Source organism: Dunckerocampus dactyliophorus, chromosome 1, assembly GCF_027744805.1.
Source record: "Dunckerocampus dactyliophorus isolate RoL2022-P2 chromosome 1, RoL_Ddac_1.1, whole genome shotgun sequence".
NCBI lineage: Eukaryota > Metazoa > Chordata > Actinopteri > Syngnathiformes > Syngnathidae > Dunckerocampus > Dunckerocampus dactyliophorus.
Genome location: NC_072819.1, coordinates 50177134 through 50197147, shown reverse-complemented (window position 1 = coordinate 50197147; position 20014 = coordinate 50177134). Strand labels below are relative to the sequence as shown.

The 20014-nt window shown below is 44.0% G+C and overlaps 1 protein-coding gene across 3 annotated transcripts; it reads right to left on the bottom strand.

Annotated features, from left to right (window-relative positions):
- Nucleotides 1–742: 742 nt before the first annotated feature.
- LOC129188471 (protein-tyrosine kinase 2-beta-like) lies at nt 743–19337 on the bottom strand. Of its 3 annotated transcripts, none has more exons than XM_054789048.1 (30): nt 18986–19337; nt 18625–18905; nt 17124–17302; nt 16974–17061; nt 16816–16895; nt 16663–16725; nt 14751–14805; nt 14529–14669; nt 12655–12726; nt 12472–12573; nt 11174–11291; nt 11063–11093; nt 9575–9600; nt 9428–9475; nt 9248–9351; nt 9079–9160; nt 8879–8979; nt 7986–8101; nt 7811–7929; nt 7647–7736; nt 5344–5548; nt 5157–5247; nt 3995–4039; nt 3792–3890; nt 3651–3683; nt 3408–3432; nt 3278–3318; nt 1960–2094; nt 1796–1876; nt 743–1722 (listed from the first exon to the last, which is right to left on the bottom strand). In XM_054789048.1, the coding sequence occupies exons 2-30, from the start codon at nt 18826–18828 to the stop codon at nt 1489–1491; spliced, it is 2808 nt and encodes a 935-aa protein (XP_054645023.1). In that variant the 5' UTR covers nt 18829–18905; nt 18986–19337; the 3' UTR covers nt 743–1488. The 3 variants fall into 3 exon arrangements, with proteins under 3 accessions (XP_054645023.1, XP_054645029.1, XP_054645037.1); XM_054789054.1 differs by having other exon boundaries at nt 7811–7911; XM_054789062.1 differs by lacking the exon at nt 3651–3683.
- Nucleotides 19338–20014: the final 677 nt, after the last annotated feature.

Here is a 20014-nt window from a genome sequence, read left to right as displayed (position 1 = left end):
GGGGAGAAAACATTCACATAAACAGTAAGATGTGAACACCAGGGGTCGTTTCATTCGAGTTCAAACAAAGACTAGCAAGCTATACACTGGCTTCTTAACCCCAACACCCTGGGATTCCAGACCCAACCGCGGTAAGTGAATTTCCACAAAGTAGGATTCAGAATTATTAAATGGAATATTTTTGTGGTTAGAGCATAGAAAACCTGTTAATGACCGCTTGTGGGACTGGGGGAGCAACCTCAAGAAGAAGGACGCCACACGCCCGAACAAAGTGGTGAGGAGGGCAGGCTCTGAGGAAGCCATTGGCAGTGAACTGGACTACCTGATATCTGTGGCAGAGCAAAGGACACTGAGGAGGCTCCTTTCCAGCATGGACAACCAGCATCATCCAACGCGCAGCATCATCTCCCGACAGGAGAGCAGTTTCAGTGGCAGATTACTATCACTGCCCTGCTCAACCGAAAGACTGAGCACATCTCTCTAGGGATTCGCCGATCAGAGTTTTATGCTGCCGATTCTGTTAGTTAGCTAGTGAGCCTCCATTTTATTTATTCTAAACTTAAAGGGTTTCAAACTATGAAATGAGTATTAGGGCCACATTGGGAAAAAAAATCGGAGATTTTGAGAATAAAGTTGTACATTTATAAGAAAAAAAGACATAAGCTTTTTCTTTCTTTTTAAAAATACTTTATTGCAATGAATTTACAAAAAATTGCACATTATCTTTATAACACTGCTTTTTTTTTCAATTCACAAAACAACAAATTCTAAATAAATCAACAAGCAAACAACGACCATGCAACTAATATAATAATGAAAGATTTATTAAAGCAAAAAAACCCAACAAAACCTATACAGTGGAACCTTGGTTAATGTATTCCTTGGTTAGCGTGTTTTTTGGTTTATGCCAGCATTTTGCATTTGTTTCCCTGGTAGCATAAAATATGGCGCACATCTTGTTATGTCATTAGTACACCGTGTGAGTCCAACTGTGTTCTTGATGTATTTTTATTAGGGCTGTCAAAGTTGGCCCACACCGTAGTCTGAGGAAGCGGGAACAAATATTGAGCAGAAATGGGCAAAGAAAAAGGTATTTTGGATGTTAAGTTTCGCTTCCGCGCCCTGGCAGATGAGTATCTCGACAAAACCAAAGCTATTTGTGACGCTGTGACTTCAGTTGTGGTGAAGTATGTTACATTCAAATGTTAGTGATTGAAATAGCATTTGCTTGACCTCCTTATGCTGCAAATTCAACAAATGACCATTTTCGCTCCTTAACAAGCAGTGAAATGCTTTGAAACCGGGTTGTGCATAATAATGTGGAACAGTGCATTTGAAGTTTTTATTTTTGAAAAAGAATACTGTTATCATTGGGAGGTTTGTTCAAGGACATTAAAAATGGACTCTAAAAGGTTGATGACAGGGAAAAATCAGGGAAAAATATCATTTGGGACACCGTGTATAAGAAATAACGGTACCCATCCCTCCTCACTCCCCTGGGCCGTCCTCATCCTGCGTCGCTGTGGGCAAGGTGGCCATGACCCGGGCCTGGTCCACTGCGTCCAGCAGGTTCTTGGAGTCCAGTGCCAGTGTGTGTGCGGCAGCCAACATCTGTCTCTGGCACTCCTCCTTCAGTGTCGTCACTGAGTTCTGCTGGGCCAGTCTCATCTTATTGATCAGCTCCCCTAAGTCCTTGTTCAGGAGCTTCTTTGTGCCCACAATCTGAGACAGCAAAATCCAAAGCATACCTGTAAGTGTGAATTGGGCATGTGGTATCCCAGACGTGCGATCATACCTCGCTGGTAACTGAGTCGTGCAGGACAGGCAGGACGTCATCAACGCTTTGAATCAGGCCTCTGAGAGTGACGCCAATTGCCTGGGTGGCGGCAAACAGATGGACTCATGGGTGGAAGGTGGTGGATGGCAGAGTGAAAACACACACAAACGGCACACGCTTACTTTGACAGCGGTGGCATACTCTGAGGCTGGAAGCGTGTTGACTTCATTCTTAAGCTGAACCACCTCCCTGACCATCGCCATGACACCCGAGTACACCCGATCACCTGATCGGTCCAGCTCAGCTGTGGGACGTAACTGGAACACAACAGTTCAAACGTTTAAATTGGGGCTGTCCAAAGGTTTTCCATCGAGGGACATAGTGTACACCACAAAATCACGTCAACTTCTTGACAAATAGCAATTTTTATGACTTTTTATGGCGGTAGGCTGGAGCCTACCGCCATAAATAAGTCCTAAGACTTATTCATTCATTAACTTATTTACTGTATTTAACTGGGTGTATTTATTTCACTTTTTTCATCAACCAGCAGAACATTTAATGGCATTTAATGTCGAGCCTCCTTTTGTTACCCGACCTATTTCGTCCGAATAGTACTACGCGACTAGTACAAAAGTACATTTTGTACTATTTGACACAGACCCAGATTTACTTTGATGCCCGTTTAGAGTAATACAAATACATGAGAAATGAATTGTTCAAAAATGTAGATTTTTTTTTAGATCAAAATAACACAATTAACAAAATCACAATTTCAATATTTTTGTGGTAAATCTGTCCTGTATATGCCGTATAAATTCAGAGTCCAGGGTTATGTTAGCACAGGTGTATCCAACTTGCAGCACTATTAAAGCTGCTTTGACAAAGAAAGGAGAGGTGAGCTATTTGTGTTTTACGTGACTGCCAACATTTAAATTGTACTTTATTTACAAAGCACAAAGCTCTACTCACTGTGCTCATGCCATGTTTGAGTAGAACACTTATAAAACTACAAAGAGGTGAAGCCAATATTCTGACATTCTAAAGCGCTAGCCGGCCGCCGCCAGAGAGGCGGTGAGAGACGGGCAAAACGTGTAAACAAAGATGCCAGAAAGTCGAATGAGGTTGCAAAGTGAGCGATCACACACGCTGGAATAGATGAGATTAGCTTGCGACAAGCTGTCGTCAGTGGACACAATGACACATTTACGAGAATGAAGTCGTAAATTTACGAGAAAAAAAAGTTGTAATTTATGAGAATGAAATAAATTTATGAGAAAGAAAGTTGTAATACTACAAGATAAAGTCGTAAATTTGCAAGAATAAAGTTGTAAATTGACACAGTGACACATTTTTACGAACAGATGGCCGGACAGTCTCCTTCAGGATTTTTTGGTACAAATGGCCCCTCATCCGCATTTTGGACACCCCTGATTTAAGTATAAGATTACAAATCTTATTTTATCGTTAGGCTAATCAGAGAGAAGATGTTGTTTTTACCGGTGTGATGTCAGGAGGCACTGGGGGCTTTATTGGAGGACCTAAAACACAAATAGAAGAAATCACACACGTTCTCTCTGTAACATTTGTTAAGTTGGACTTGAAGTCAAACAATATCGCAGCAACTCACCGTCAGCCAAACTTTTTTCCGGAAGCTCCAAATAAAATAAAAAAGTCACATTAGTCATGTCAAGTTAGTGCTTATTGCTTTTGCAGAGCATCTTGAATTGTTTGAACAATCAAATGATGCACAAACACACAAGCGGGTGTCGCTGAATATTCTCTGATTCGTTATGAAAACTGTTTTTTTTCCCAAATGTTGAGCATTTTTCCAATCCAAATATTTGAGCCGTCAGTCAAAAAAATATTGTACCTTGGTAGCTGAAGCCTGTCGCACAGCAGGATGCTGCAAGACAAACACATGATGAAATAAAATGCTGCAGTGCATTGTGTGCATCATGCCCAAAGCACTATGTTGTGTGTGTGTGTGTGTGTGTGTGTGTGTGTGTGTCACCAGTTGTCGTTCCTCCTGCTCCAGCCACTGTCTGTCTATCAGCATCTCTCTTCTTTGCCTTCGTAAAGTGTCATCAACTTGCTCTCGCTCGTCCCTTCCCTACACACACGCACACACGCACACACACACACACACACACAACGTGGTGCTTTTGACATGATGCACACAATGCACTGCAGCATATGGATGCACATGAAGCAGACCTGCACACGTGGGACATATGGCCGGATGGTGCCCACCCTGGAAGGCTGGTGGAAGACCAGAAGAGAGGAGATGAGCTATTGGTTAAAAGCAGTCATTCTCAATACAGTAAGTGTCTGTCGTGCGCCCCCTAGAGGACAGAAAATGTACAGCACTCTTTGAAAGATGAGTTTATTTCTTTCAGTGGAATGTACATTTCATGTTCCAAATCACCACGTAAATGCTGATGCTAATCGCTAGCACTTATTTGGGATTTCCAATGTAAATTAGCATTTCACCAGAGCATTTGTTTTGATGCGTTTATGTTTATATCAGAGAAATGATGTGGATCTTGTGCAAGTCAGAATTGACATGCTTTATTTCTGTATGTTCAGTTTTCAAAGTAAAGGCTCTGAAATGTGCGACGGAGTATTAGGGCCACACTGAGGAAAAAAAATCTGAGATTTTGAGAATAAAGTTGTACATTTACAAGAAAGAAGTCTTAAATGTATAAGAATAAGGTTGTAAATTTCAGAGAAAATTGTTTAATATTACAAGAATGAAGTAGTAATATTACGTCATAAAGTTGTAAATTTGTGAGAAAAAAAGTTGTAATATTACGAGAATGAAGTACATTTTCAGGAAAAGTTATTATGAGAATAAAGTCGTAAATTTCAGAGAAAAAGTTGTAATATCAGAATGTAGTCGTAAATCTACGAGAATAAAGTTGTGAATTTACAAGAAAAAAGTCATAAATTTAAAGAATAAAGTCGTAAATTTACGAGAATAAAGTTGTAATGTTATGAGAATGAAGTGGGGAATTTACAAAAAAAAAGTTGTAATATTCTGAGATAAAGTCGTAATAGAGTATAATAATAATAATGATAGTATCACCAGCAATAACAACAATCATTTAAAAAACATTCAGCATACAATGCAAATACTGTACACTACTTTTAAAAATATACCAGACACATTAGGTGTATTTACACAAAGTATCGCCGATACCAGCCTGAATATTGCTCAGTATCGGATTGGAAAAGAAACCAGTGGTATTGCACATTACGAACACTCATAATGAAAGTCCCCCCCCCCCGCCCTCCCCAACACCTTCCCCCGCCCCACTGTTTGAGAATCGCAGGTTTACAAGGGACGTAATCTTGGCGTCATGTGGCTGGAGAGTACCTTTGGGGGCGGCTCGTTGTGCTCGAGGTCAAGTAGCGAGATGGATGAGATGCGTTCTGGTTCATCCGCCTGCTCCATTGTGTGAATGTCCCTATCACCACACTACAGTGAGTGTCCATCATCAATCTTCTAAACAATTCAAGCTTAGTAGTTGACAGCAGTGTGTCCAGGGTGGGTAGAGGATTACCTAAGGGAGCAGACCAGCTGACTAAAGCCGGGCCGGGCATGTGGCTCGTAGGCCCAGCAGTGGGTCAGCAGGGAGTAAACATCTGGCGGGCACAGCAGTGGTTTGGGGAGTCGGACGCCGGACTCTAGCTGGGTGATCACTTGCCGGTTCTCCAGCCAGAGGAAGGGCTGCTGGCCCATGGAGAAGATCTCCCACACACACACACCTGATCAAACACACAGTACAGCAGAGTCGAGTTGGCTAGCCACACCCGCAGTCTGACAAAATCCACTGAAAGTTCATCAGGTCAAAGGCTCGATACAACAGGTCTGGTCTGAGGTGATGGTGCAGGATCCATCAATCAATCACGGCTCCATCATCCACTGTCGGATGTAGCCCTCCTCATGTATCTGCCACCATCACCTGTTCCCTGCCGTCCTTGTCCAGGCTGCCCGAGCATACGATGTCAGGTCATCCCTCCATCTGTGTTTTTGTCTTCCCCTTCTTCTTCTTGTGCCTAGTCTGGAATACGCCCAGTCCACCGATTGTCCTCTCTTCTCGCCAGGTGTCCCGCCCACCACCATTTTGCTTCTTTTATTATTTTAGGGATTGTATGTGGGAGGTAGGTGGACAATACTGTGCTTTAGAGGATAAAAACTCTGAGTCCTGCACCAACACTTCAGACTCGAGCAGACGGGGGTTGGGCATTGAGTCTCAAGCATCAATGGGAACCGGGACTAACATTAAACCATACAGACTTTTATGACCCTGTATCTTAAAAGCATCGGCATCGAGAATCGTTAGGAACCGGAATCAAAACATTCAAATTCAAACAATGCCCAAACCTAGCAGAGGCCCCACACCACTGTATCTTAACGACTGCCGTTTTGCCCCAAAAAAGCATGAAGTGGTTATTGTTTGGGTGTGCCGCTACTTTAGAGGATAAATACTTTGGATCCTGCATGAGAGGCCCCACTCCACTGTATCTTAATGACTGCTGTTTTTCACCACAACAGAGTGAAATCGTTTTTATTTGGGCTTGCCTCTACTTTAGAAGACAAATATTTTGGATCCTGCATGAACCCCGCAGACTAAAGCAGAGGCCCCACTCCATTGTAGCTTAACGACTGTCATTTTGCACCACAACAGAGTGAAACTGTTCTTGTTAGGGTGTGCCTCTACTTTAGAGGATAAATACTTTGGATCCTGCATCAACCCCTCAGACTAGAAGAGAGGCCCCACTCCATTGTATCTTAACGACTGTTGTTTTGCACCACAACAGAGTGAAATCGTTTTTATTTGGGCTTTCCTCTACTTTAGAAGATAAATACTTTTGATCCTGCATGAACCCCGCAGACTAAAGCAGAGGCCCCACTCCATTGTAGCTTAACGACTGTCGTTTTGCACCATAACAGAGTGAAACTGTTCTTGTTAGGGTGTGCCTCTACTTTAGAGGATAAATACTTTGGATCCTGCATCAACCCCTCAAACTAGAATAGAGGCCCCACGCCACTGTATCTTAACGACTGTCGTTTTGCACCACAACAGAGTGAAAACGCTATTATCTGGTAGCGCTGTTACTTTAGAGCAGGGGTCACCAACGTGGTGCCCGTGGGCACCAGGTAGCCCCCACGACCACATGAGGTGGCCGCAAGCCTGCTTTTCATTCAGGTTTTCAGTTAATAATGAAAGAACAGTAGAAAGAAATGCATTCTGAAATACAACATGTGAGTTGTGGACACCAGCATTTTGTTCATGTTCTGGTAAAACAAGCATATTCGCTTTGTTTGGGTTTAAAATAAGCTCTGAAAATAAATGTTATAAAAATGAGTAGCTCTTGCCCATTTTCATTTTGTAAAAGTAGCTCTCACAAGGAGAAACGTTGGTGACCCCTGCTTTAGAGGATAGATACTTTGGATCCTGCACCAACCCCTGAAACTAGAGAAGAGGCCCCACTCCATTGTAGCTTAACTAGTGTTGTTTTGTGCCACAAGAGAGTGAAACCGTTTTTATTTGGGCGTGCCTCTACTTTACAGGATAAATACTTTGGATCTTGCACTATCCCCTCAAACTAGAGCTGTCCTATCTAGTGTTTGAGCATGAACTGAGACAACCCGAACAGTCCAGTTGCGCTCGATTCACTGCCCTGAGACCACAGTCACTTGGATGAATGAGAGTACTGACAGGTAGTACACCACTGCATTACAGCGTGTACGTGTGTAACTACGTCACCACTGGGTGTAAAAATAAGCTTTTGTGTTTATTGGTAAGATTTAGGCTAACCAAACACAGGTCGTCACACAAAGCATGAGGGCGTCTCTCACCAAACATCCACACGTCGCTGGCAGCAGTGAACCGTCGGAAGTTGATGGATTCCGGTGCCATCCATTTGATCGGCAAACGTGAAACTGATGCTGCATGATCAAGGAGAGAATTTCAAGAGATGAGATGGTGACTTGTTTGTGTGTGCGTGTGTGTGTGTGTGTACCTTTGTAGTACTCTTGGTCATCAATGTAACGAGACAGACCAAAGTCACCAAGCTTGACGCAGTCAGGAGATGCCACCAGGATGTTTCTCACCGCGATGTCTCTGCACAAGCACGGCAGACTGGACAATGAGGTTGGAGAGTCCACTTCTCGAGGTGCAAGGTTATCTGCTCATACCTATGCACCATGTTGAGGCCTTCCAGGTAAGCCAAGGCTTTGCAGATTTGTAGACAGTACAGATTTAAGGTCGCTGTTGTCAGGATGTACTTCTGCTCCATCAGATATTTCCCCAACTGACAGCACACACAGACACCCAAGGCTCACTCGGGTCAATTATTGGGTTACTCAGTCAGTAGTTTACTAATAATAGTTACTGATCGAATCCAATAATTATTAAAGAACCCACAATTTTGGAAATTTGAATCCAACAACAGTAGGGAAAGTGAAATACAGTAAATACATCCCTTGTTCTCATGTTATTTGTGAATTGTTGTGCTATACGGTGGAACCCATATGTCAGGTAGACGTGTAAGTCGGCGCCAACATTTGGGGTGTCACAAGATCTGGCGAGATTAAACCGTGACAACATTTTTTTGATCAATAAAAAATAAATGAAAATAAATGAATGAATTAATCACACAATAAATGAAAATGAACTGGATCATTTTGCCGGCCTCGATATTTTGGCATTTCTGTTTTCTTTGTCTCTCGCCTCCAAACAGGCAGGAAGAGGGTTTCAGCACCGTGGCACATTTTGCTCCATACATCAACGGCCTGAATGAAGTGAGCACTTTTGTCAGTCGTACAGTCTCGTTGTCTCAGTGGGTGGAGGCGGGGCCACTAGCATACACACAGTGTGCTGAAGATTGCAAATTATTGTCATATATTTGTAATATTTTTTTCATTGTACTTTTCTAAAAGTAACGTAAAAAAATCTTGTCTCTCGTCTCGTTCTCCTAGACCCAATCTCGTGTCTCGTCTCGTGAACTCGTGATGCCCCTAGTCAGCCTACGCGGTTGACCGTGGTCCGTGTATTTCAGCAACAGCAGTGTCTAGAGCTCCATACACACCTCTCCATGCTCATAGAGCTCCATGACAATCCATATCGGGTTGACGTCAATGACGCCAATCAGTCGTACAATGTGAGGGTGGTCCAGATTTTTCATCAAGTCTGAAACAACATGTCATTTATTCATTCGCTTCATCCAAAGGTGGTGAGTCCCGTACACTGGAGAACAAAAACACACACGAAAACAACATTGCAACTCACCAGCTTCACTAAGAAATTTCTCCCTTACGCCCGGTGAGCAGTCCTTGCACGTTTTTATGGCCACTTGGATCCTTTCCCCTGTCTTCACACACAACACTCAGTCACCGTGATCGTTCCATCTTACGTGGGCAGGCCATTTTGCAATATTTTAACATGCAGGTCAACTCACCGGGTTTTTGTAAACACCATTGTGAACCTCTCCAAAGAAGCCCTCGCCCAGGATCCCGCCCACCATGACGTCAGCTCGGGAGATCCTATGCTTCTCTGAGTCGACTAGCAAAAAGACAGGACAACCTTTCAAGGATCTTGCAGCATTGTGATGGTCAAGCGTTCTCAGTGTTGGACTCACTACACGGCTCCAGCGTGTTCTCAGGAATCTCAGCATAAATGTCCGAACCTGACGGGACAAAAAGGCAAACGTTCGAAAGGCTCCCATGTGCGACATGATGTATTTTTGTTTATTAGTCTGCATGATTTGTATTAGAGTTCATCAAACCTCTACTGGGTCGAGGGGAATCATCGCTGGAAGAGATGAAACAGCCTTGCTTAGGCGGACACGTCATAGAAAGACAAGCACAGTGCAATCTTCTTTCTCCATCGAGCAGAATTAGTACTGCCAAACTTTGTTTTTTTGTACGCCCCGGATTCAGACGATTCAGTTTTTCGAGGAAAATTTCGGAAATCGTGGAAGATTTGGCCCCGGTTTTTGTACTCGGTCTCAATATTGCTGGTAACAAACTAGTCCATTCCTTGAAACCAAGTGCACAAAGCAGGCACCCTAAGCACTGCTGACTCACTCATTTTTTTGGCCATGGGGCCAAAGAAAGCTGCGAGTGCCTGCACTTTGATAAAGAGGGTGAGAAACACTCTTGAACTCCATCTTGCCAGGATGTACGGGATGTCCGTATCAACAGTAGGTTTTGTCCAGCCCTTTTTTTGCAGTGCAATGCCACTGCTGTGTTCACGGGCCTCCAGCTCTCCAACTAAGATTTCCACCTGAGTCTCGGTGAAGCTCCGCTTCTTCGTCTTTGGCTTCCCGGTAGCCGTGATTCAGAAGAATCGGGAGAAATGCGATCAAGGGGTCATTAAATATGGATGCCGCATTCATGAGCCAGTTTGCTTTGAGCATTTATGCCGAATTGGAGGCGTGGAGAGGGCGTGGGCGTGTTGCGTACGCACATTTGGACGGCACGTGAAGCGCAAATTGCGTGAATGTGTGCGTACGTCGCTTTTTTTTTAGGTCTGAATATTTTCGTCCGTGCGCACATTTTGGGTTTCTGGCGTACGCAGACTTTTAGTCAGATTTCCACGCCCCTGGTTTGCGCTCTAATCAGCAAATGAACTGCAAAAACTGCCTGCGCCTTTAATTGCTCTCTTAGCCTGAAGTCCTGAAATCAAATGTAATATATTGCAATGCACTTGTACTGTATGTACCATAATACAGCTCCTGATTGGCCCCGCCCTCTCCGGAGCATATAAAGGTGTGCAGGTGAGCGTTACTCTCTCTCCACTCCCCGCTCTGCTAGTGCTGCCGTCGTCCGCAGGCTGCAGGCTCGTTTCCACGTCCTCGTCACGCTCCAGGGCCATTCCGCTGGTTCTCGCTGGCCGCGGGCACGACGCTGAGCGGCAGCCTGGGTTCCTTTCTCATTAACCTTTAGGGTCTTGTTTGCACCGGTGTGACCGGTTGATCCTGTTTTTGGGCTTGTTTTGTTTAGGGTTTGAGTTGTGTGTTTTTTCTCATTTAGGGGTAGCAGCGAGATGACGGGACTACGCATCAGGACCTTTACTTTGGGCATGGGAGGGTTTTTTTCTGTCTCTGACTTTCCCGCCGTCACATATTTATTGGGGCTCATCCAGGAATTGAACCGCAGGGCCGTCTAGCTACAGTAATTGAGAATATGAGTCAAATGTACTCATGTGTTACAATAATTGTCAGGGTTGGACATGACGTGTTTCAGGAACGTCTTACAAAGTATGAACTCACTGTTTTGGAATGTCAGGCAGCTTCATTCTCACTGTAAAAGTAAATGATGAAGAATATTAGCAAATGCATCAGCTGCCGTAACATAGGCTGACTTGTCCAATTTAGGCATACCTTTGCTAGGTCTGCTAATCAGCGAGCCCTCGGACACGCCCTCCAGCCGGCAGTAGCCGTCAATGAGGTCAGCCATGTTTTCTGCTACGGCCAGAGAGGCCGTGCTCACAGAGAGCGGCTGTAGGGTTGAATCGGAGGGAGGGAGTGAAAGAAAGAACATAAAAACACTTAAAGCAAGGGTGCCCATAATCCGGCTTGGGGGCCATTTGCGGGCCTCCGCTTGTTTTTATGGGCCTGTGGGATGTTGTCATCATCAAAATGTTCCGAATGGCGATTGGGGCCACACAAAAACAAAAAAGGTACAAAATGTTATGAGGTCTGTGAAGTCTTGAAAGGCTTTATTTCGATTTGAGCATTTTTAGCTCTCAGGGGTGCACGCAGACGTAGCATAACAGGTGGCGTGGCGTGACGGCGCAGCCGCACAGGCGCTCGCTGTCGACGTGTGGCGAACGTGAAGACTTCAAACCGCACATGAGTCCTTAAACGGTGAAAATCGCTCAGGTAAAAACAGATTCATGATGAACAAGGACTTTTGTTATCGTGTCATCGTGTTGCTTGCCACTAATTAATCAAAGCATCAGCGAGAGGAAGGTAAGCCAACACTGGGGTCAAGTTGGCAAATTTCTTTGCTGTACTTCTTTAAATTAATACTAAAATCTCATATTAATTGTAATAATAATTTATACATATAACGCTTTTTTATTAACTGAAAACCTGGAGCCAATCATGCTTCCCTGTGGTGGACAGAGACAGCTGAATCACTGCAGCGCCTCGGCAGCCACGGCCAATGAACTGCTTTGCTGGCAAGCCGTTAAAATTGTTGTTTTTTTTCATTCTAAACTCGTATTGGTACTTATTTTGTTTATTTCTTACCTACTTTTTGAGTGTTAAGCTGCTGCATGATGAGTTTAGCGTTCTTCGTAAGATGACACCGTGAGTCATGACCTCCTGCGATTCCCGATGGGTTGACAAGCTCGACTGCTACCTGGTCCTCACGGACACTGTGCCACTTTATGACGTGGACATGTGCGGCTTATAGTCCGGTGAAGCCTATACGTGTACAAATCTGTTTTTCTCTCTAAATTTAGTTGGTGCGTCTTATACACCGGAAATGACGGTAGTAATTCTAATAACTTAAAAGAAGGAAAAGAATATCACAATTCTTGTACTTTTCCACATGCGATCCTCCATAAAAAAAACTTTGGACACTCCTGACATAGAGTATTTTTTTGTAATGTTTTTAATTATAGAAAGACTAGAAGACAATCCATGCAGGACGTATTAAGTCCCTCGGTTACCTGCTTGGTTCCCACGATATAAACGTTGAGCAGAGCTCGGCCGTGGCTCTCTGTCGAGCAGGTGATGCTGCTCACCTGGGAGAACGTGGCCAGACGGAGGGGCTGGGGAATCAAACATTGTCTTTATTTCACCAAGATGTCATCTAAAAGCTGAAAAACAGTTTGCAGAGCAAGTGAGCTTACTGTCGAGTTGTCCGTTTGCTGACTGATACCTTCGGGGCCGATGACGAGGTCTATTGTCACGCTCCAACCGTGCTGGAGAGAAACACACACAAACACACGTATTGTGGCAAAGATGTACGTGATGCGTGTGAGGCTTTGAGACAAATAGGTCATTGTGGTGGGAGATGTTTCCTACCATGAACTGGTGGTAAAGTTTGACATGACATGAAGTACAATTACACCATCTGATAACTCATAAGCTGTGCTTGAACTGGAGGCAAAATCCAGCCGACCAAAGATAGACTTGTTGTATTTTGCATGCCTTCCTCTAGCCCAGGGGTGTCCGAAGTTTGAGGCTGACATCATTGCAGCACCCCAATGAATGCCTTGCTCAGACGCAATGCCTTATGGGAAAATATTAATTTAAAATATTGTGTTTTTTTCTTATTATAAACTCATATTGGTGCATAATGGTGTTTTTGTCAGGTACACCTTTTGAGCATTAAGCTGCTGTGTGGTGAATTTAGTGTTGGTAAAGTGTTCTTTGGAAGATGACACCGTGAGTCAGACTGTTATGTTGTTATTCTGTTTTATATAATGACATCCTACGATCTCCACCGGGGCGACAAGCTCGTTGTGAGTGCACTGATAGCCCGTGATTGGCTCCTGCCAAAGGAAGAGCTGCCGTTTCCTCACTGACTCGCGAGCGGCACGGGATTTAAACAATCAGTAGTAGTTCTGAAGTAAAGGAGATGTCACTAGATTAGAATGTAGCTATGAATTAGCCGCAGCGCTATATAAGCCGCAGTGTTCAAAGTTCAAGACAAAAGTAGCAGCTACCGGAATTCACGGTATGTAAATCTTTTGCAATTTTATAAAGAATATAGTTGCAATTTTAGGAAAATTAGATATGGTAAAAGCTATCATATTATGATATTAAAGTCAAAGTATTGTGAGAATAATGACATAATATTGAAAAAGAAAAAATGTACAAGAAGAAAATGGAAATATTTTCAAGAATAAAATAAACGCTAAAAAAAGTCCATTGACACTAATAATATGTTTAAGTTTAAGTTTTTTTCTATAAATATAAAAAACATCTTAGCTTAGCTACATAGCTCGGTTTAAGGAACGTAAAAGTGGCCCCCGTATCCTCAGATATTTAGTATGCGGCCTTTGTTTGGACATATTGTAACGAGAAAAAGATGAGATGTTGATACTAATAACTAATAACAACACAAACCCTACCATTACTCTACCCTTAAATATATTGTGTGTGGCGACCCACGATAGAGGTAAGACATCCATCAAGGGGTAGTGCGATGGGAGAGGGTTTCACTTCCGTTTGCGGGTCATGTGGTTGTTGTAGAAGCTGAGCTGTTGCTAAGTTGTTGCTTTGTTCAGTGGTCATGGAGTAATGGGGAGTGATCCGGTCTCGTTCTGAATAACATCTCCACATTTGGTGACCACATTTTTAGCCTTATTCCGAAATTCCTTTGATATTTTTTTTTTTTTTAGAACGGTATGCGGTCCTCGGTGGAAAAAAATGTGGACACCCCTGCTCTAGCTAAAGAAAACTACATTCCCAATATGAAACACTGTAAAATTCATGACTCTGAACAGTGTCAGTGAAAAGTGAGCACTACTACGCTGCTGCCAAGTGCAAAGCGTGATGGAGAAGGTTTGTGTATTTGCTCGCCACGAGCATAACTGAAAAACTACATCACCAGTTTCTGCCTTGAGGGAAACAAACAAAACAGCATTTCACAAAAACAATCCACCAATTTAAATAGCAGCATTCGTATTCGGCCAGCCTTAGAGGAGGTGTCCGCTCTCCTGAAGGACCTCCTCAAGGATCATGTGACCTGAGAAGCTTAACATCCATCCAGACTCACCACCAGCAGGCAGGCAAAGCTCTCCTGTGTGTAGTTGTAACACTGCGCCAGAGTGCCAAAGAACTTGGCCATGCACTGCTCCTGGTTCAGAGTGCCGTAGCCCTGGAACGTCTGTCGGATCAGCCGACGCAGCTGCTTGGGCTGAGGCGAGGGAAGCCACAAATTAGGCATGACAGCGGGGGGCATCGCAGAACATATGATGGTTCTCTCGGGTGTCTGTACCTTCATGCTGCTGATCAGCTCTTTTGGAAAGAACAAGTCCAGTCCCACGTCCTTTCTAATGGAAGAAAGTCAGACCATAATGAACCTTGGAGTGTTTAGGAATGTTTTCCCACCAAGGGTCACATACAAGATGCGCTTTGCTGCATTTTCTGCATTAAAGATGCTAAAAGCAATCCAATGTCAGTCAATAAGCTAAGGATCTTTGCTTTGTGTTGTGGGTGACAAAGCACATCAGTCTAACATCTAATAATATATCTTACTGATAATGAATGAATTGTATTTCTATTTAGCAGGAAAGAAAGCCTCTTTGAACCATCTGGATGGTAATATTGAGTCTATGGAGCCTCCGGTAAGCCAAGGACCATATAAAAACATACCGTCGTACTGTACCGTCGTCCCTCGTTTATCTTGGTTAACTGGTTCCAGACCTGACAGTGATAAGTGAATGTACCGCAACATAGGATTCCTGATTTATAAAGTGAATATTTTTGCAGTTAGAGCACAGAAATAACCTGTTACGACCTTCTGAGTATGGTTTTTAACATGACTGGAGCCTTCTAGATATGAAATAACACCCCTATAGTCACCTTTGCACTCGTATTACCCAATATAATAAAAGAAAATAAGACAGACTTACACACATCAGTGTTGCCAGATCCGCTTATTATAGGCGACTTTGGGTTTGTTTTTTTGTAGTCACTTGCAAGCTCTGTAGTTCCCTGTTTTTTTGGGCTTCTTTTCAAGAGCTAGTCGCTTGTTTCTCCAAAACCTGTCACCACCGACACACATAACCCTAGCCTACGGTTTGTTTCATTTGGTACAGGGACAGGAGCAGGATAAATAGACTGATCAGGCGAGCTAGCTCTGTCCTGGACGGTCCTCTGGACTCCGTGGAGGAAGTGGGGGAGAGAAGGATGTTGGCTAAGCTGACATCCATCATGGACAACACCTCTCACCCGCTACATGACACTGTGGGTTCCCTCAGCAGCTCCTTCAGCACCAGACTGTTACACCCACGGTGTAAGAAGGAGAGGTTCCGCAGGTCCTTCATACCGACCGCTGTCAGGCTCTACAACACCTGCACCACCTGAACCATGTTGTAGTCACTATGCATTCTTTACACTGTTCTCTTTACTTGTCTTGCTGCTGTAACAAGTAAATTTCCCCGCTGTGGGATAAATAAAGTACATACAATACAATACAATACAATACAAGAGGATGTCTTCTGAATGCTTTGTATTTGTATTTTAGTTCATTCAGACATTTTTAGGCTTGAAAATGTCCAATTTCGGGCAAAAACATGTCAAATTTGCTTAAATATGGACATTTTTGACTCCTAATAAGCCGTGACAAATAATTAACTGTGAAACAGGGAGCTGCAAACCGCCTCGGTAAACGCTGAATGTCACAGCCCGATGAGGCCATCAGGACCACATCGTCCGCAAATAACAGAGACGAGAGCCCCCGAAGAGAAGGCCCCGGAACTGGACTCCCTCGACACTTTGGCTGCACCTAGAAATTCTGTCCATGGAAATTATGAAGAGAATTGGTGGCAAAGGGCAGCCTTGGCGGAGGCCAGCATTCGCCAGAAACAGGCTGGACTGGCAATGCCAACCAGGCTTCTGCTGCGGTTGTACACTTCCTGTCTTTCACTTTTAATGCATAGCGCGTGGGAATTTGGTACGCCACTGTACCGAATTGAAAACGCCATACTAAAAATACCTAAATACGAATACATGTACCGTTACACCCCTGACAATTATTAACACTTTTATTGCCTAATGATTCCCTAAACGAGAAACTATGCTAATTTATGCATAGATACTAACCAGTTTATAATGTTTTCACAGTTATTAGCTTGTCCAGGTGTACCTAATGATGTAGCAGGTGAGTGTTTGAGGCAATGACTTACTCTAACAGCTCAAAGTTGGATTTTTTCTCTAGTCCATTTGGATTCATGTCCTTGTAGAATCTCCTGTAAGCATTTAAGCATTTGAGGCTTTCTTAGAAACCACGAATGACGTGTGTGTGTGTGTGTGTGTGTGTGTGTGTGTGTGCGCACTACCTAATCTCCAGGCAACCAAGCTGCAAAGCCATCCCATCACTGACTTTGGAGGCAAACTTCAGCATGTAGTCACTTCGTATCTGCAAGCAGTTTTAGGCGTGAAGATTTTATTTCAAGATTGTGCAGCGTTGTGTGCAACAAGAAGCAACGCAGCCAACCTGCTGGTAAAAGTAGAGCATGGTGGTTCTGTCATCTTGGAATCTTTCCATGAAATCTGATGGAATGTATCTGATCCTCAGGTCATATCTGGAGAAGTAACAGTCACGGTCAGCCATGCTTCATTTCAAGCACGTGTACTCCAAACGTACCTCCACTCAGCCTCCAGGTGCTGCTGCTCATATCGCTGGGTGAGTTCCAACATGGTGAGGTCGGGGTGCAGCCAGTGTACTTCAGACGACTTGAGGTGTTTGAGGAGGAGACCATAACAGAGGGTGTGTTTTATGTCTGGACCCACACAGCCACCAGACAGGACAATGCTGATGACATCCTGAGACAGAAGCTTATTCTCAGGACCATTCTTGCCAATCACAACCTTATACAATGTTTGCTTGCGTCCTGATGTCTTTTTTCCCCTGTTTATCACACTTAAATGTTTCAGATCATCAAACAAATGTAAATATTAGTCAATGACAACACAACTCAACACAAAATGCAGTTTTTAAATTAACTTTTTATTATTGAGGGAGAAAAACAATCCAAAGCTACATGGCGCTGTGTGGAAAAGTGATTGCTCCCTGAAGCTAACCTTTGACTGAGCCACTCCAAAGTCTTCATTTTGTTTTTCTTCAGCCATTCAGAGGTGGACTTACTGGTGTGCAATATGGAACAGTAGCGAACCTTCCCAGGAGTGCCCGGCCGACCAAAATGACCCCCATATCGCAGCCAAAACTCATCCAAGAGGTCACAAAAGACCCCACAAGAACATCCAAAGAACTGCAGGCCTCACTTGCCTCAGTTAAGGTCAGTGTTCATGACTCCACCATAAGAAAGACACTGGGCAAAAACGGCCTGCATGGCAGAGTTCCAAGTCCAAAACCACTGCTGAACAAAAAGAAAACTTGCCAGAAAACATTTTGATGATCCTGAAGGTCTTTGGGAAAATACTCTGTGGTCTGACGGGTCAAAAGGTAAACTTTTTGGAAGGTGTGTGTCCCATTACATCTGCCGTAAAAGTAACACCGGATTTCAGAAAAAGAACATCATAGCAACAGTAAAATGTGGTGGTGGTAGTGTGATGGTCTTCAGGACCTGGAAGACTTGCTGTGATAAATGGAAGCATGAATTGTGCTGAAGGAGAATGTCCGGCCATCTGTTGGTGACCTCAAGCTGAAAGCAACTTGGGTTCTGCAGCAGGACAATGATCCAAAACACACCAGCAAGTCCACCTCTGAATGGATGAAGACTTTGGAGTGGTCTAGTCCAAGTCCTGACCTGAATCCTATTGAGATGCTGTGGCATGACCTTAAAAAGGAAAAGCATCCAATGTGGCTGAATGACAACAATTCTGCTAAATTCCTCCCCAGCACTGGAAGAGACTCATTGCAAGTTATCACAAACACTTGATTGCAGTTGTTGCTGCTAAGGGGGGGCCAACCACTTATTAGCTTTAGGGGGAAATCACTTTTTCACACAGGGACATGTAGCTTCTCCCTTAATAATAAAACATTTCATTTAAAAAGTACATTTTGTGTTCAGTTGTGTTGCCATTGAGTAGTATTTAAATTAGATTGATGATCTGAAACATTTAACATGCATAAAAATAAGAAATCAGGAAGGGGGCAAACACTGTATTTGTATTTGTACACATACCCTGACTGTCATTCCTTCATCACAGCGGACCAGTTTGAAGTTCTTGCCAAGGTTGAAACTGTTGCTGAGGAAACAGACTTTGATGATCTTTGCTGGGAAGATACTTGTCCTTCCCACAGTTGCTGTGGGAGACATATCTGGGATCCCCCATTGGCTGGTGGGAGACATGCTCCTCCAGGACAGGGTGCTGTTGTCTCCGGACATTTCACACACGAACACACACGATCGTGTAGACTACATTCATTGTTGTCACACCCATTTCATGTATGGCCACACCAGGGCTGCAAAAGGACGACAGGGACACACTCATGATCCGCTTGTTCTATATGAACACGCAAATGACTTTTGTTCTTGTACTCACCCGTCTTGCACAAGTTTCCCCACCGCACACGAGGACTCGGCAGCCACTTTTCTCAATCTGAAAGCAAACTAACGTTCGCCTGCTCTGTCGATGTTCAACACACCAAACTCTGTTTGAAGCGTCACGCCGAAGAACTTCCACACCAGTAAACGAAAGAGGAAGAGGCGCTTGCACGCAAATGAGGAAGTTGAAGAGCAGCGAACAGAAAAACTGACAGGACTGATGCAGAGTTTTCTGTCAAACGTCACTTGACCTGCACCCGGCATTTTTGGACAAAAGATTGTTGGATTTAAGACCGAATGTCTGAAAACACAAGTTGATCAATTTACTACGGTGAGTAGACATGTTAAGGGTTTGATGCGAAGTAAAATCAGGAAATTGCGTCAGGGCACATCATGTGAAAACCACTTGTTTTTTTTTGCAAGCAGTGCTCTCAAGCGTTTTCTGATACGCCCCCCCACTTTTGGAGGAAGGCAAGCTGTCATTCCTCTCTACCCCACACTCAATGCGACTCCATTTTATTTTCATATATTCAGAAAAAATAACAATAAAATACAGCGAAATCCAACGCTTGCAAGACTCCAGGAGGTTATTTCTCTGGAAGAAGTCCTTTGTCAGGCGGGCGTGGTGGACTGCAGCGTCATTACCACACGGACGAGGGCCTTCAGTCAGGAGGGATGCCCCCTGCAGCATCTCCACATGGCCGGCTGCCGTTTGACGCCCCTGCACAACCTGAAGCGCCATTGTTCCATTGAAGGAGAAAGCCCCCCAGATCACGATGCCGGCCCCCCTCCACTGTGGGAAAACATCTCAGGTGGGATCTCCTTGTCATGCCAGTAACGGTGGAAGCCATCAGGACCGTCAAGGTTCCATGTTTGGTGCTCTCGTGCAAATTCCAAACGGGCAATTTTGAAGGAGACGAGGCCTTTGAATACGTTTTTTTGTTCTTATAAGCCTTCTCTCGCAGATGCCGTCTAATGGATACTGGACTGCACTCGGCACCAGCAACTACCTTCATTTGGGCCGAGG

Coding starts and splice junctions, on each gene's coding strand:
- LOC129188471 (XM_054789048.1), bottom strand. CDS start 18,828: ATGTCCGGAGACAACAGCACCCTGTCCTGGAGGAGCATGTCTCCCACC. Junction 17,062..17,123: donor CACCTGGAGGCTGAGTGGAG/GTACGTTTGGAG, acceptor TTACTTCTCCAG/ATATGACCTGAGGATCAGAT. Junction 9,476..9,574: donor TTCCCCTCGACCCAGTAGAG/GTTTGATGAACT, acceptor TTGTCCCGTCAG/GTTCGGACATTTATGCTGAG.